This window comes from Coregonus clupeaformis, chromosome 13 (assembly GCF_020615455.1).
Source record: "Coregonus clupeaformis isolate EN_2021a chromosome 13, ASM2061545v1, whole genome shotgun sequence".
In the NCBI taxonomy this organism is placed as follows: domain Eukaryota; kingdom Metazoa; phylum Chordata; class Actinopteri; order Salmoniformes; family Salmonidae; genus Coregonus; species Coregonus clupeaformis.
In genome coordinates this window covers 5,348,851-5,362,950 of record NC_059204.1, presented here as the reverse complement: position 1 = coordinate 5,362,950, position 14,100 = coordinate 5,348,851, and the positions used below count along the sequence as shown (strand labels likewise).

General features: G+C 42.5%; 1 protein-coding gene across 1 annotated transcript; it reads left to right on the top strand.

Moving 5' to 3' along the window:
* Window positions 1-1,049: 1,049 nt before the first annotated feature.
* Window positions 1,050-12,416, top strand: adad2 (adenosine deaminase domain containing 2). Its single transcript, XM_045224193.1, has 8 exons — window positions 1,050-1,506; window positions 2,022-2,162; window positions 2,348-2,498; window positions 2,747-2,914; window positions 10,803-11,017; window positions 11,131-11,368; window positions 11,712-11,844; window positions 12,056-12,416. The coding sequence occupies exons 1-8, from the start codon at window positions 1,050-1,052 to the stop codon at window positions 12,164-12,166; spliced, it is 1,614 nt and encodes a 537-aa protein (XP_045080128.1). The 3' UTR covers window positions 12,167-12,416.
* Window positions 12,417-14,100: the final 1,684 nt, after the last annotated feature.

The following is a 14,100-nucleotide window of genomic DNA, read 5'->3' as shown; positions in this document are numbered from 1 at the left end:
TTTAGATGTACACCACTTGCCTGCAAATTCAAACACGTGACACAGACGTCACTCCATACAGGGCAGCCTCAATGATGAGCATTGGATACATCTTATATCAGAATTGACAATTCGTAGCAAGTTATGAGAATTTAAGCAGCAGGTTATGAGAATTAACGTAATTGGTGATGAGAATTAGGTTAATGTTAGGAAAAGGGTTAAGGTTAGCTAAAATGCAACAAAAAAAAATAACTTGATAAGCTGTATTTATCTAGCAATTGCCCAGCTCCACCGCATGCAGGAGCCCACATTTCTAGACAAACTAACAAAACGAAAAAAATATATATATATATATATTCTATTAAACATAGAAACGCGCAAATTTCACATATGTTGATGGGTTGGTGCTGGAGATGATGAATATGAAGTAGAACATTTTTGACATTTCCCTTCCAACGACGACTCACCATCAAGATTGTAGATGTGTGTAGCTAAACCTCAACAATATTGTTTTACCCCAAACACGTCACAAGCTTCTGCTCGTGTCCAAATCCATCGAGGGAACGTCAACCTTCAGAAACATCAGGAACTTTCAATTGACATTTCGGGGTTACGGTAACCATTTAAGTTTTATGTTCACAGCTATAGCATTTAATGTGAAAGTAACGCTATGGCACTAATGAATTGAAAGATTAACGTCTTGCTATGCATTAGGAAGCCAAACAGGGCTAGTCACAACTTGTCATTGCGGAACTCTTGTGCGGATAACGAAAGTGAGCTTATCCTGCTGGATTTGGACAGGTAATGGTTTGGCTTGCAAATTCAGTATAGAAAACATTTCGACCTAGCTTGCTTGACTAACTTAACTGAGTTACTAGTTCATTATTTTGCTGTGGTTCCTGTAATGTTCAATCACGATTAATTACAGTTCCTACCTAGCTCACTTTCGTTATACGCGCATTCATCATGCATTGATCATAAATAGGGCTGTGGTCAGGGAAAACTCCTGCAATAACTTGACTGATGTGTTAAGTATTTTTTGCATTACCTTTCAGTCAGGTCATCATACAATGGTGGACCACAACGTTGTGAACAAGCGGTTGCCGAGAATGGCGGCCTCTCTGCTGAAGCGTTTACCCTCAGAGGGCGAGATGGGGATGCACCCCCGGAGCAGCAGCAGTGGCGGGTCCATGGGGCGAGATTTCGACTGTGATGTCGGTGACCCTCTGGGCTTCGACAAGACCCTATGTATTGATGGTGGTGGTGGTTCCAGGACCCCAGACCTGCTGGGGCCGTTGCTGACAGAAGACTGCATGCCCCTCCAGAGGTCATCTTCCCCCAGGCTCCCTCTGCAGAGCCACAGGCTGATGCCAGCAGACCTGGAGGATTCTAGCGATGACTGTGACGGGTACTCTCTCCCAGGCACACCGCCCCAGTCCGAGGGGGACATCAGCTTCCTCAAGCAAGGGGTCCTGGACCAGTTGGACAACCTGGAGAGCAGCCCCAAGAGAGGCAAGAGGGTTGGAGGTGAGTGAGGGGCCAGTGGATGCTTTTAACGACTGACCAGTTGTCCCTTGTAAAAGAGGTCTTCTGACCTCAATGGGACTTCCTGGATAAATAACATTGAGAGGGAACAGGCTACTTTGCCTGTAAAGACACATATAGTTAAAGGGATACTTCGGGATTTTGGCAATGAGGCCCTTTATCTACTTCCTCAGAGTCAGATGAACTTGTGGATACCATTTTTATGTCTCTGTGTCCAGTATGAAGGACGTTAGAGGTAGTTGCACTAATGGCTGGAAGTCTGGGTATCTGTATGCTAGCAGATAACCATAGACTTCCAGCGATTGCGCTAATGCTAGTTAGCATTGGCTCGCGAAACTATCTCTAACTTCCTTCATACTGGACACAGATACATAAAAATGGTATCCACAAGTTCATCTGACTCTAGGTAAGTAGCTAGATAAAGGGCCTCATTGCCAAAATCCAGAAGTATCCCTTTAAGCACACTTTGGAAAGATCTTAATGAACATCTCCTCTAGCTCTGTTTCCAGTGGGTTACACAGACTGGCATAAACATCGAATGGCAGCGGTGTGCAGCGAGAAGTTTGAGCGCCTCCTGAGGGAGTGTCCAGAGTTCCATAGCTGCAAAAGCCACCTGGCTGCCTTTGTCCTACAGAGAGGTTAGTTCTCCTGTACTGCTCACTATAGATCCCATTCTGGACCAAAAATAAGAAGTCACCCCAAAATATAATGACCCACTGCATTTTTCACATTGGGTGAACGTACACTCAGTGTGAAACACTGTTCAGCCTAATCTTACATTGACAGTGTGTGTATATGGGGTGTATTGTTGGTGTATCCTCAGAGGTGATTGACACCGGGGGCCAGTCCTGTGAGCGCTATGAGGTGGTGGCATTGGGCACGGGCCAGTCGAGCTGCAGCGGCTGGCTTTGCTTCAGTGGCACCATGGTGCATGACTGTCATGCCATCGTCATCGCCAGACGGGCTCTCCAAAGGTAGGCTACATCCTGGTCGTGTTCATTAGGCACCAAATGGAAGAAACTAATTGAAACAGGGAGGGATTACCTGGACTTGAAACGCTAATTTTCCTTTTCCGCTGCAAAATGTTTTCCCTTGTGCCATAATGAACACAACCCTGATAGGATCCCTCTGAATATCCATTATCTTCTCTTTTTGTGTTCAGCGTTGCCATTATTACTGGATATCAGGAAATAATGTTAATGTTCCTTTTTTTTATGTGCAGGTATTTGTTCAAGCAGCTGCTGCTGTTCTTCAGCCATGACCCCAAGCACAAGGAACGCTCCATCTACCAGAGCACCTCCGACAGCCACCTGCTCCAGCTCAAGCCCCAGATCTACCTGCACCTCTACACCAACCAGACCCCAAAAGGGGCCGCTCAGTGCATCCTCATGTAAGTGTGTTGTTCACGTCAATGTGCGTGTGTATAGATTTATGGGTACTGTATGTGGGTCTTTCTATAAACTAGGGTACCAGTGAGGATTTCCTACACTGGACAACTTGTTACAGCTGCTGATAAGTCATTGATAATAATCTGCCAATTATTTTCATGTCATTACATTAAGATATAATGGGGATCATAGCTATATTCAATAAAATTCAGGAGTTGATTTAAACCTATGTTTAACCCTTTATCATGCATGGTTGGTGTCTTGAAGGATTTGTTCAAAATCGTGACATAAAACATTACTTTTCTGTCCTTGCGTTTATGGCAGTGTAAGTCGCCCTTATATCATATATTAAGCATTAATCAGTTAAATTAGACATTGACCTTGAACCTTGTAAGAATCCTGGATCTAGCTGTCAGACAGTTTTTTGTATAGAGATCTCAGAAATGCAGTGTAACTACATAACACGGGTAGGCAACCCTGGTCCTGAAGTGCCGCAGGCAATTTTGTTTTGGTTTAACAGACCTGGAAGACCAGGTGTTTTGAATTTAGGCCAGGGGTGTCAAACTCATTTTAGCTCAGGGGCCACATGGAGGAAAATCTATTCCCAAGTGGGCCGGACCGGAAAAATCATGGTATATATATAACTTAAAAACAACAACTTCAGATTGTTTTCTTTGTTTTAATACGATCAACATACAACATAAAGCTGGAGCCTGAGGACAGTGTGTCCAAAATAGTACAAGCATAACATCACTATTAATCATAAAACACGTCAAGTTTATTTGAAAATTCTAAAGAAAAAGAACACACAAACACACAATGCCTCAGTGATTAACAGAACTGTTTCACAGATCACAGAACTATATCAGGGTGTCATTTCTCAGGCAGAAATGTAGATAAAAATAATGAAATCCTGTTCCCCAAACAAGTGCAAGAACCACAAGGTCAAGAATAGGTTAAATATACAAATAAAATAAAATCAATTAAAAACAATAGCACATCAACATAAAAACATATAAACATTAAAGCTGGAGCCTGAGGACAGTGTCCAAAAGCACAACATCACTATTAATCATAAAACACCTCAAGTTATTTGAAAGTTCTGAGGACAAAGAACACACAAACACACAATGCCTCAGTGATTCACAGAAGTATATCACAGATCACAGAACTATATCAGGGTGTCATTTCTCAGGCAGAAATGTAGATAAAAATAATGAAATCCTGTTCCCCAAACAAGTGCAAGAACCACAGAGTCAAGAATAGGTTAAATATACAAATAAAATAAAATCAATTAAAAACAATAGCACATCAACATAAAAACATATAAACATAAATCTGAAAGCGTTGCTCAAACTCCCGTAACAGTCCCGTTATTTTATCTTTGAACCGCTTCATGTCTGCCACATGTTGGGTCGCGCACACATTTTTCAGACAGGGGAAGTGAGCTGCATCACCACCGGCAAGTTGCGTCTCCCACAATGACAGCTTCAACTTGAAAGAACGTATGCTGTCATAATACTGCATGACAACTTTGTTGCGCCCTTGCAGCTGTTTGTTCAAGTTATTCAGGTGCTCTGTAACATCCACCATAAATGCAAGGTCCTGCATCCATTCTGCGGAATGAAATTCTAACACTGGTTTGCCCTTTTCTTCCATGAACTGTTCAATTTCTTCTCGTAAATCAAAGAAACGCCTCAGCACAGCACCTCGGCTTAACCATCTTACCTCAGTGTGGTATGGCAGGCCATAGATGTGGTCTTTCTCTCTGAGAAGGCTGTCAAACTGACGGTGATTCAGGCTTCTGGATCGGATGAAAATTAACAGTTTGGATGACCACCTTCATGACGTTATCCATCTTTAATGACTTGCAACACAAAGCCTCCTGGTGCAAAATCCAGTGAAAAGTCAAAAAATCACGTCCTCCATTTGCAGATTGCACTTTCTCTCTGAACTTTGTCACAACGCCTGCTTTTTTCCCGATCATTGAGGGCGCACCATCTGTAGCCAGGCTGACAGCGCGGGACCAGTCCACTCCGACCCTGTCCAGCGCGCCGACGAGTGCGGTAAAAATATCAGCTGCTGTCGTTGTATCTGTCATCGGCACCAACTCCACGAACTCCTCGGTGACGGTCAATGTGTCATCAACTCCGCGGATGAAAATGGCCAGTTGTGCAACATCTGTAATGTCCGTGCTTTCATCAATTACAACCGAAAACGCAATAAATGACTTTACTTTTTGCTTCAACTGGCTGTCCAAATCCACTGAAAGATCGGAAATCCTGTCTGCAACTGTGTTTCTTGTCAGGCTGATATTTGCAAAAGCCTGCCGCTTTCAGGGCACACAATCTCCGCTGCCTTCATCATGCATGTTTTTACAAATTCACCCTCACTAAATGGTTTTGAAGCCACTGCGATTTCATTAGCAATGAGGTAGCTAGCTTTCACTGCAGCGTCACTGATGTCTCTGCTGTGAGTAAACACAGACTGCTGTTTCTTCAGACCCGCCAACAGTTCATTCACCTTCTCTCATCTCCGCTGTCCTTGAAAGTTGTCATATTTGTCGGCATGAAGACTCACATAGTGGCGACGAAGGTTATATTCTTTCAGCACTGCAACATGCTCTGAACACACCAAACATACAGCTTTCCCATTCAATTCCGTGAAGAAATAGGATGACCATTTTTCTTGGAACACTCTGCACTCTGCGTCCACTTTTCTCTTTTTTGACAGAGACATATTGGGGCAATGAGGGTGCCAAAGCACATAATGTTAAAAGTAGAAGCCGTAATCAATATCGCGGGCAAAACAAAGTAGCTCATTGGCTGCACGTGCTTGACCTACTTGCTCTGCCCCGGTATAAACAGTTTGCTTGCTTAACACAATTGCTATTGCGCCATCCAGTGGACGCAATTGGAACAGCAATTTTTTTTATTGAAAAATTGCAGCGCATTTTTATACATTACCCCAAAAAAAATATATTTTTTTTCCGAAATCATCTCGCGGTCCGGATTAAACCTGTTTGCGGGCCTGATCCGGCCCGCGGGCCGTATGTTTGACACCCCTGATTTAGGCAATCACTGAACTGATCAGTTAGCTCAGTTGATCAGGTGTGGTGCCTAGTTGGAACAAAATCCTGCAGTACCTACAGCACTCCAGGAACAGGGTTGCCTACCCACTGACCTAACATTTTGTGTCTCCTTATGTTACAGGGTGAAAACCGTTTTCATGGGCACACAAATCCAAAATAATACATGCGATTACAAAATCGAATGCTTCTAACCGAAAGAGTCACCGCTTGTCACAACAGCTGTTGTGATAGTGCATGCGATGCAACAACAGCCCAAAAAAGGTGTTCACGAGGAATGTCCAGAATATTTTGGTGTCTCATTCGTTACTCCGGTGAAGACAGTTGTGCCTGGATCCACGTTGATCTAATATCCCTAGCCAATTGATGTTGATCATCTGTTGTCTGCATGATTTACAGCAGGATCTCGTTAGATTTAACAAGAAAACATTAAGGTAACGAGTTCGTTTTCATATGTTTTTGTGCCTCGGATTGGACACCCAACACTATTCCTATTAATTATTCTGGATATAATGACAACAAATTACATAGCATAGTGAGCGTATTCACAATATGATCTGGTAATGACAAATACATGTTGTTTTCCATGTTACACCTGCAATTTTAAACAATACAAGGGGCTTAAATTAGCCTACTTGAATTAGGAGCTCAGAAATTGAAGTACTGGAATAGGCCTACCTTGAAAATCAGACATTTCCTCAATTTGGTGCTTGAAAAGTCCTTGTACTTATTGTAGCCAATTTACAAGTTATTCTGCTCCCTTTTCATTTTTGATCAGATTTTGTGAGAGATGTGGCCCCTTTCATTTTATCATTATAAAAACAGCGATGGTGAGATTAATGCTACCGCTCTTCTTGGCTTTATTACTTGTGCCTGTGTTGGCCACATAGGCTCCAGAAAAATCTAGTTAGTCAGACAAAGTCCACATTATTCTCATATATTTTAGAATGTAATAATAATTTGAATATCAGTGCATTGGCAAAAAAAAGTGGTAATGGCCTACTTTTTTAAACACTTTTTTTTTTGGGGGGGTGTCTATATTAGGCCCTATATGTACAATTATATAAATTATACAATTGTATAACATTGAGGTCCTTGAAAATTACAATTAAGTGCTTGAAAAAGTCCCTGGAAGTCTTTGCTTAAAGGATGTACAGTGCCTTCAGATAGTATTCATACCCCTTCAATCAATCAATCAATTTTATTTTATATAGCCCTTCTTACATCAGCTAATATCTCGAAGTGCTGTACAGAAACCCAGCCTAAAACCCCAAACAGCTAGTAATGCAGGTGTAGAAGCACGGTGGCTAGGAAAAACTCCCTAGAAAGGCGAAAGCCTAGGAAGAAACCTAGAGAGGAACCAGGCTATGAGGGGTGGCCAGTCCTCTTCTGGCTGTGCCGGGTGGAGATTATAACAGAACCATGCCAAGATGTTCAAAAATGTTCATAAGTGACAAGCATGGTCAAATAATAATCAGGAATAAATCTCAGTTGGCTTTTCATAGCCGATCATTAAGAGTTGAAAACAGCAGGTCTGGGACAGGTAGGGGTTCCATAACCGCAGGCAGAACAGTTGAAACTGGAATAGCAGCAAGGCCAGGCGGACTGGGGACAGCAAGGAGTCACCACGGACGGTAGTCCCGACGTATGGTCCTAGGGCTCAGGTCTCTCAGTTGGCTTTTCATAGCCGATCATTAAAGAGTTGAAAACAGCAGGTCTGGGACAGGTAGGGGTTTCGTAGCCGCAGGCAGAACAGTTGAAACTGGAATAGCAGCAAGGCCAGGCGGACTGGGGACAGCAAGGTGTCATCAGATACCCTTGACTTATTCCACAATTTGTTGTTACAGCCTGAATTCAAAATGTATTTTTTAAAAAAAATGTCTCACCTACCTACACACAATACCCCATAATGACAGTGAAAACATGTTTTTTTGTGCAAATTTAATGAAAATAAAATACATAAATATCTAATTTACATAAGTATTCACACCCCTGATTCAATACATGTTACAATCACCTTTGGCAGCGATTACAGCTGTGAGTCTTTCTGGGTAAGTCTCTTAGAGCTTTGCACACCTGGATTGTACAATATTCAAACATTATTCTTTTTAAAATTCTTCAAGCTCTGTCAAGTTGGTTGTTGATCATTGTTAGACAGCCATGTTTAAGTCTTGCCATCGATTTTCAAGCCGATTTAAGTCAAAACTGTAACTAGGCCACTCAGGAACATTCAATGTTGTCTTTGTAAGCAACTCCAGTGTATATTTGGCCTGGTGCCAATGTCTTTTTTTTATATATAGGTGACCTTTGTGAGGGATTGAAAGCCTCCCTGGTCTCTGGTTGAATCTGTGTTTGAAATTCACTGCTTGACGGAGGGATCTTACAAATAATGGTATGTGTGGGGTACAGAGATGAGGTAGTCATTCAAAAATCATGTGAAACACTATTATTGCACACAGAGTGAGTCCATGCAACTTATGATGTGACTTGTTAAGCAAATTGTCTCTCCTGAACTTATTTAGGCTTGCCATAACAAAGGGGTTGAATACTTATTGACTTAAGACATTTCAGCTTTTAATTTTTTATTAATTTGTAAACATTTCTAAAAACATATTTCCACTTTGACATTATGGGATATTGATTGTAGGCCAGTGACACAAAATCTAAATTTAATCAATCAGTAATCAAAGGGGTGTGAATACTTTCTGAAGGCACTGTATAGTCCTAGGCCTATAGTGTTTTAGTGTTGTATGAAGAAATTTGCATACAGTGCCTTGCAAAAGTATTCATCCCCTTGGCGTTTTTCCTATTTTGTTGCATTACAACCTGTAATTTAAATGGGTTTTTATGTGGATTTCATTGAATGGACATACACAAAATAGTCCAAATTGGTGAAGTGAAATGAAAAAAATTACTTGTTGCAAAAAATTTTAAAAAAATAATAACGGAAAAGTGGTGCGTGCATATTTATTCACCCCCTTTACTGTCACATGATCTCAGTATATATACACCTGTTCTGAAAGGCCCCAGAGTCTGCAACACCACTAAGCAAGGGGCACTACCAAGCAAGCTGCACCATGAAGACCAAAGAGCTCTCCAAACAGGTCAGGGACAAAGTACAGATCAGGGTTGGGTTATAAAAAAATATCAGAAACTTTGAACATCCCACGGAGCACCATTAAATCGATTATTAAAAAATTGAACGAATATGGTACCACAACAAACTTGCCAAGAGAGGGCCACCCACCAAAACTCACGGACCAGGCAAGGAGGGCATTAATTAGAGAGGCAACAAAAACACCAAAGATAACCCTGAAGGAGCTGCAAAGCTCTACAGCGGAGATTGGAGTATCTGTCCATAGGACCACTTTAAGCCATACACTCCACAGAGCTGGACTTTACTGAAGAGTGGCCAGAAAAAAGCCATTGCTTAAAGAAAAAAATAAGCAAACACGTTTGGTGTTTGCCAAAAGGCATGTGGGAGACTCCCCAAACATATGGAAGAAGGTACTCTGGTCAGATGAAACTAAAATTGAGCTTTTTGGCCATCAAGGAAAACGCTATGTCTGGCGCAAACCCAACACCTCTCCTCACCCCGAGAACACCATTCCACAGTGAAGCATGGTGGTGGCAGCATCATGCTGTGGGGATGTTTTTCATCAGCAGGGACTGAGAAACTGGTCAGAATTGAAGGAATGATGGATGGCGCTAATTACAGGGAAATTCTTCAGGGAAACCTTTTTCAGAATTCCAGAGATTTGAGACTGGGACTGAGGTTCACCTTCCAGCAGGACAATGACCCTAAGCATACTGCTAAAGCAACACCCCAGTCAAAACTGTTCGCTGCTCTGGCACCCCAATGGTGGAACAAGCTCCCTCACGACGCCAGGACAGCGGAGTCACTCACCACCTTCCGGAGACATTTGAAACCCCACCTCTTTAAGGAATACCTGGGATAGGATAAAGTAATCCTTCTACCCCCCAAAAAAAAAAAAAAATGTAAAGTGGTTATCCCACTGGCTATAGGGTGAATGCACCAATTTGTAAGTCGCTCTGGATAAGAGCGTCTGCTAAATGACGTAAATGTTTAAGGGGAAACATTTAAATGTCTTGGAATGGCCTAGTCAAAGCCCAGACCTCAATCCAATTGAGAATCTGTGGTATGACTCAAAGATTGCTGTACACCAGTGGAACCCATCCAACTTGAAGGAGCTGGAGCAGTTTTGCCTTGAAGAATGGGCAAAAATCCCAGTGGCTAGATGTGCCAAGCTTATAGAGACATACCCCAAGAGACTTGCAGCTGTAATTGCTGCAAAAGGTGGCTCTACAAAGTATTGACTTTGGGGGGGGGGGGTGAAAAGTTATGCACACTCAAGTTTGTTTTTTTGTCTTATTTCTTGTTTGTTTCACAATAAAAAATATTTTGCATCTTCAAAGTGGTAGGCATGTTGTGTAAATCAAATGATACAAACCTCCAAAAAATCCCTTTTAATTCCAGGGTGTAAGGCAACAAAATAGGAAAAATGCCAAGGGGGGTGAATACTTTCGCAAGCCACTTTTATTCCTCTAAGTACACTGCATGAAAATTATTTTATTTTTGTTTCAAACCATTTTGATTTTTTAATCCAAATGTCACACATTGGTTCCATTATTTATAGAAAGACCTAAGAGGATCGTTTCTTTGAGTAATAGAATCAATATAATATTATCAAATAATATCTCGATACTCTAATGTATCGATTCCCCCCACCTCCATCACTATTAACTATGTCCTGTACATACTCTTATCTATCTCCCCACAGGAAGTCTCTAAGCAGCAGCTACTCCTCTCTGAAGCTGCAGTGCCACGCCAAGGGCTCCCTGATTCCTGTGGCCTTCCTCCACCCCAGTGTGTGGGGCGCCCGAGTCTGCTGCATGTCCGACAGCGACAAGCTGTGCCGCTGGACTGTTACTGGGATTCAGGGCGCACTGCTTAGCCACTTCGTCCAGCCACTGTACATCACCAGTGTGGTGCTGGGTAAACATTTTGCAACAGAACAAAGCAAGGGGTGGTGGCAGCATCATGAAATTGAAAAAATAACAACCCACAGAAATGAAAAATTTAGAGATCTGCTGGTCTCTATTATTCAGGTGACTCCAGCCAGTACTCTGAGAAGGTGTCGGAGACCATCAACAAGCGCCTGGGCGAGGGGGGCTGGGAGGAGCTGCTGGCCCCGCCATTCAGCAGGAAGAGGATCTTCTTCCTCAGCAGTGAGGAGGTGGGGCCTCCACTCAGCACCGTCCACTGCACAGACCTCAGCATCAACTGGTGCCTCGGGGATGCCAGCATCGAGGTCCTAGACAGCACCAACGGCTTCACCGTGGACGGGTAAAGTCAGAGCAGAGGAGGTCCTGGGGCCTGGACGTTGGTTATATCAGGGCAAAGGACAAAGAATTGGGGCCTCTTCAGTAGGGTGCAATCTTACAGAACGTTCAGAATATAAATGTCTCGTGTAGATGTATGATTGAAGTGCCAACTCTATTCATTACATTTCTATCTGCAATGTTTCATATCACTAAAAACACCTCTTGGATACATCCCCTTGGCTAGGTATATTTACATTTTACTACTTACTAGATATAGAACAGTACTTAGACATCTGCATTGTGGTGGGAGTTTTCTTTGGTGCCTCAGGGATGGTAATGGTGTTAGACTTCTCTCTGTCCCTCAGCTCCCCTTTTGTGAGTGGCTCTGGCTTCTCCAGCAGGCTGTGCAAGAGGGCCCTCTACAGCAACTTCCGCAAAATTGCAACACTGGGAGGATACCACTGCCTACAGGATCTCCCCACGTACCACAGTGCCAAAGTCTGTGTGTGTTAATTGCTAATCATTGAAAATGTAAAATGAATTGAGTAAGCTACTCTGTCAGTTTGAATTGTCAGGGATGTGTCATTTATCATGTAATGCTGGATTATTTGACTGACCATTTGACTTTTTATTTTGAAGGTATGAATGTGAGCCATTGATATAATGTAATCTGTTAAGTGGTGAATTATGTGTATCCTTGTTGTTGCAGGTGGAGGCTCACTCCTACCAGAATGCCAAGACAGTGGTCAACCAGCAGTTCCTGTCCAACAACGCAGGTCCATGGAACTCTAAACACCTGGTGGACAGCTTCAGTCCCTGAGCCCCTCCAACTAGAGGGTGGCATGGGGGGTCCGTTATTAAGTGTTTCTTTTGAAGGAAGGAAGCGGTTGGAGTCTGTTACTTTCTGCATAAAAGGTGCTCCCCTGAGTTTTCCTATGTTCAAATAAGCAGTATTTCACGCTCTGTGTGCTAAATTTGACATGTATGTCTCCCCATTCTGTTCTGTGAAATGTGTTCTGTTTTCATCAAGTATTTAATAATCAAGCAAAATAAAGAGAACTCTGAAGCTGTTCAGATTTAAATCTTGAATTAAAGGTGAGCATGAACTAAAACTAGGCCCTGTGATAGACTAATGTCCGGGGGGTGTACTTGTATATCAAGCTGCTTCACGCTACAGAATCAGGAAAAAACGCAACTGCCCTATGAGCCGTTCTTGCTCGGACAAGGCTTACTTACAGGTCCCATGAATTTAAGACCTTTCTAATGCCTCTTGGAATGCAATTTAATACCAATTTTGGGTCTCCGCGCACCACACACCTGCTAATATTCCTCTCCAGGAATGAGCCTGTGTTGTCAAAAAGTAGGATTTTTAGGGCTGGCTTTTTCACCAAAGGCTATAGCCTTCATGGCTCATTATCATGCAGGTGTGCTATTTTAGCAATGAGCTAATCCTGTAGCCTAACGGATGTAGTAGCATAGTGGCTAGGCTATAGATGGCTGAGGCACAAGGTTGCCCATCTTAATTTGTTTAGGCTACCCCAATGGGCTGATCATTAGCTAGATCAAGTGTTCAGAATTTTGGCTTCGATACCAATACCAGCTTAGTATAATGATACTCGATACCACTGTGGAAAAAAATACCTTAGTCAAATATACAGCACTGTTACTGTATAAAACATGTGGTCAACTCTATCTGGAGAGCTAGGCCACTGGGTATGCAGACTTTTGATCCAGCACTGCTCAAACACATCGGAGTCAGCTTAACAAGGTCCTGTTGATTTGTAGAATCTGGTGTTTTGGAGTAGGCCTGGAACAAAAGTCCACACAGTAGCTCTCTTGGAGGTATTATGCTATAACATTAGAGCAATAGCTTACAACCAAAAAGTAATACAATAATTCCCTCATTCAGTGAATCAGGTATAAAAAGGCTATACTTCAAAGCAAGGTAGCTAAACAGGAGGGCTCGACTAACTTTTTCCAGTGCAAAGTAAGACATTAAAATACACTAAACAAAAATATAAACACATGTAAAGTGTTGGTCCCATGTTTCATGAGCTGAAATAAAAGATTCCAGAAATGTTCCATATGCACAAAAAGCTTATTTCTGTCAAATTTTGTTCACAAATTTGTTTACATCCCTGTTGGTCAGCATTTCTCCTTTGCCAAGATAATCCATCCACCTAACAGGTGTGGCATATCAAGAAGCTGATTAAACAGCATGATCATTACACAGGTGCACATTGTGCTGGGTACAATAAAAGGCCACTTTAAAATGTTCTCACACAACACAATGCCACAGATGTCTCATGTTTTGAGGGAGCGTGCAATTGGCATGCTGACTGCAGGAACGTCCACCAGAGCTGTTGCCAGAGAATTGAATGTTCATTTCTCTACCATAAGCTGCCTCCAACATCGTTTTAGAGAATTTGGCAGTACATCCAACCGGCCTCACACCCGCAGACCACATGTAATCATGCCAGCGCAGGACCTCCACATCTGACTTCTTCACCTGCGGGATCGTCTGATGAGGGGTTGCTGAGGAGTATTTCTGTTTGTAATAAAGCCCTTTTGTGGGGAAAAACTCATTCTGATTGGCTGGGCCTGGCTCCCCAGTGGGTGGGCCTATGCCCTCCAAGGCCCACCCATGGCTGCACCCCTGCCCTGTCATGTGAAATCCATACATTAGGGCATTATGAATTTATTTCAATTGACTGATATCCTTATATGAACTGTAACTCAGTAAAATCTTTGAAA

Coding starts and splice junctions, on each gene's coding strand:
- adad2 (XM_045224193.1), top strand. CDS start 1,050: ATGGTGGACCACAACGTTGTGAACAAGCGGTTGCCGAGAATGGCGGCC. Junction 2,163..2,347: donor TGCCTTTGTCCTACAGAGAG/GTTAGTTCTCCT, acceptor GTGTATCCTCAG/AGGTGATTGACACCGGGGGC. Junction 2,499..2,746: donor GCCAGACGGGCTCTCCAAAG/GTAGGCTACATC, acceptor TTTTATGTGCAG/GTATTTGTTCAAGCAGCTGC.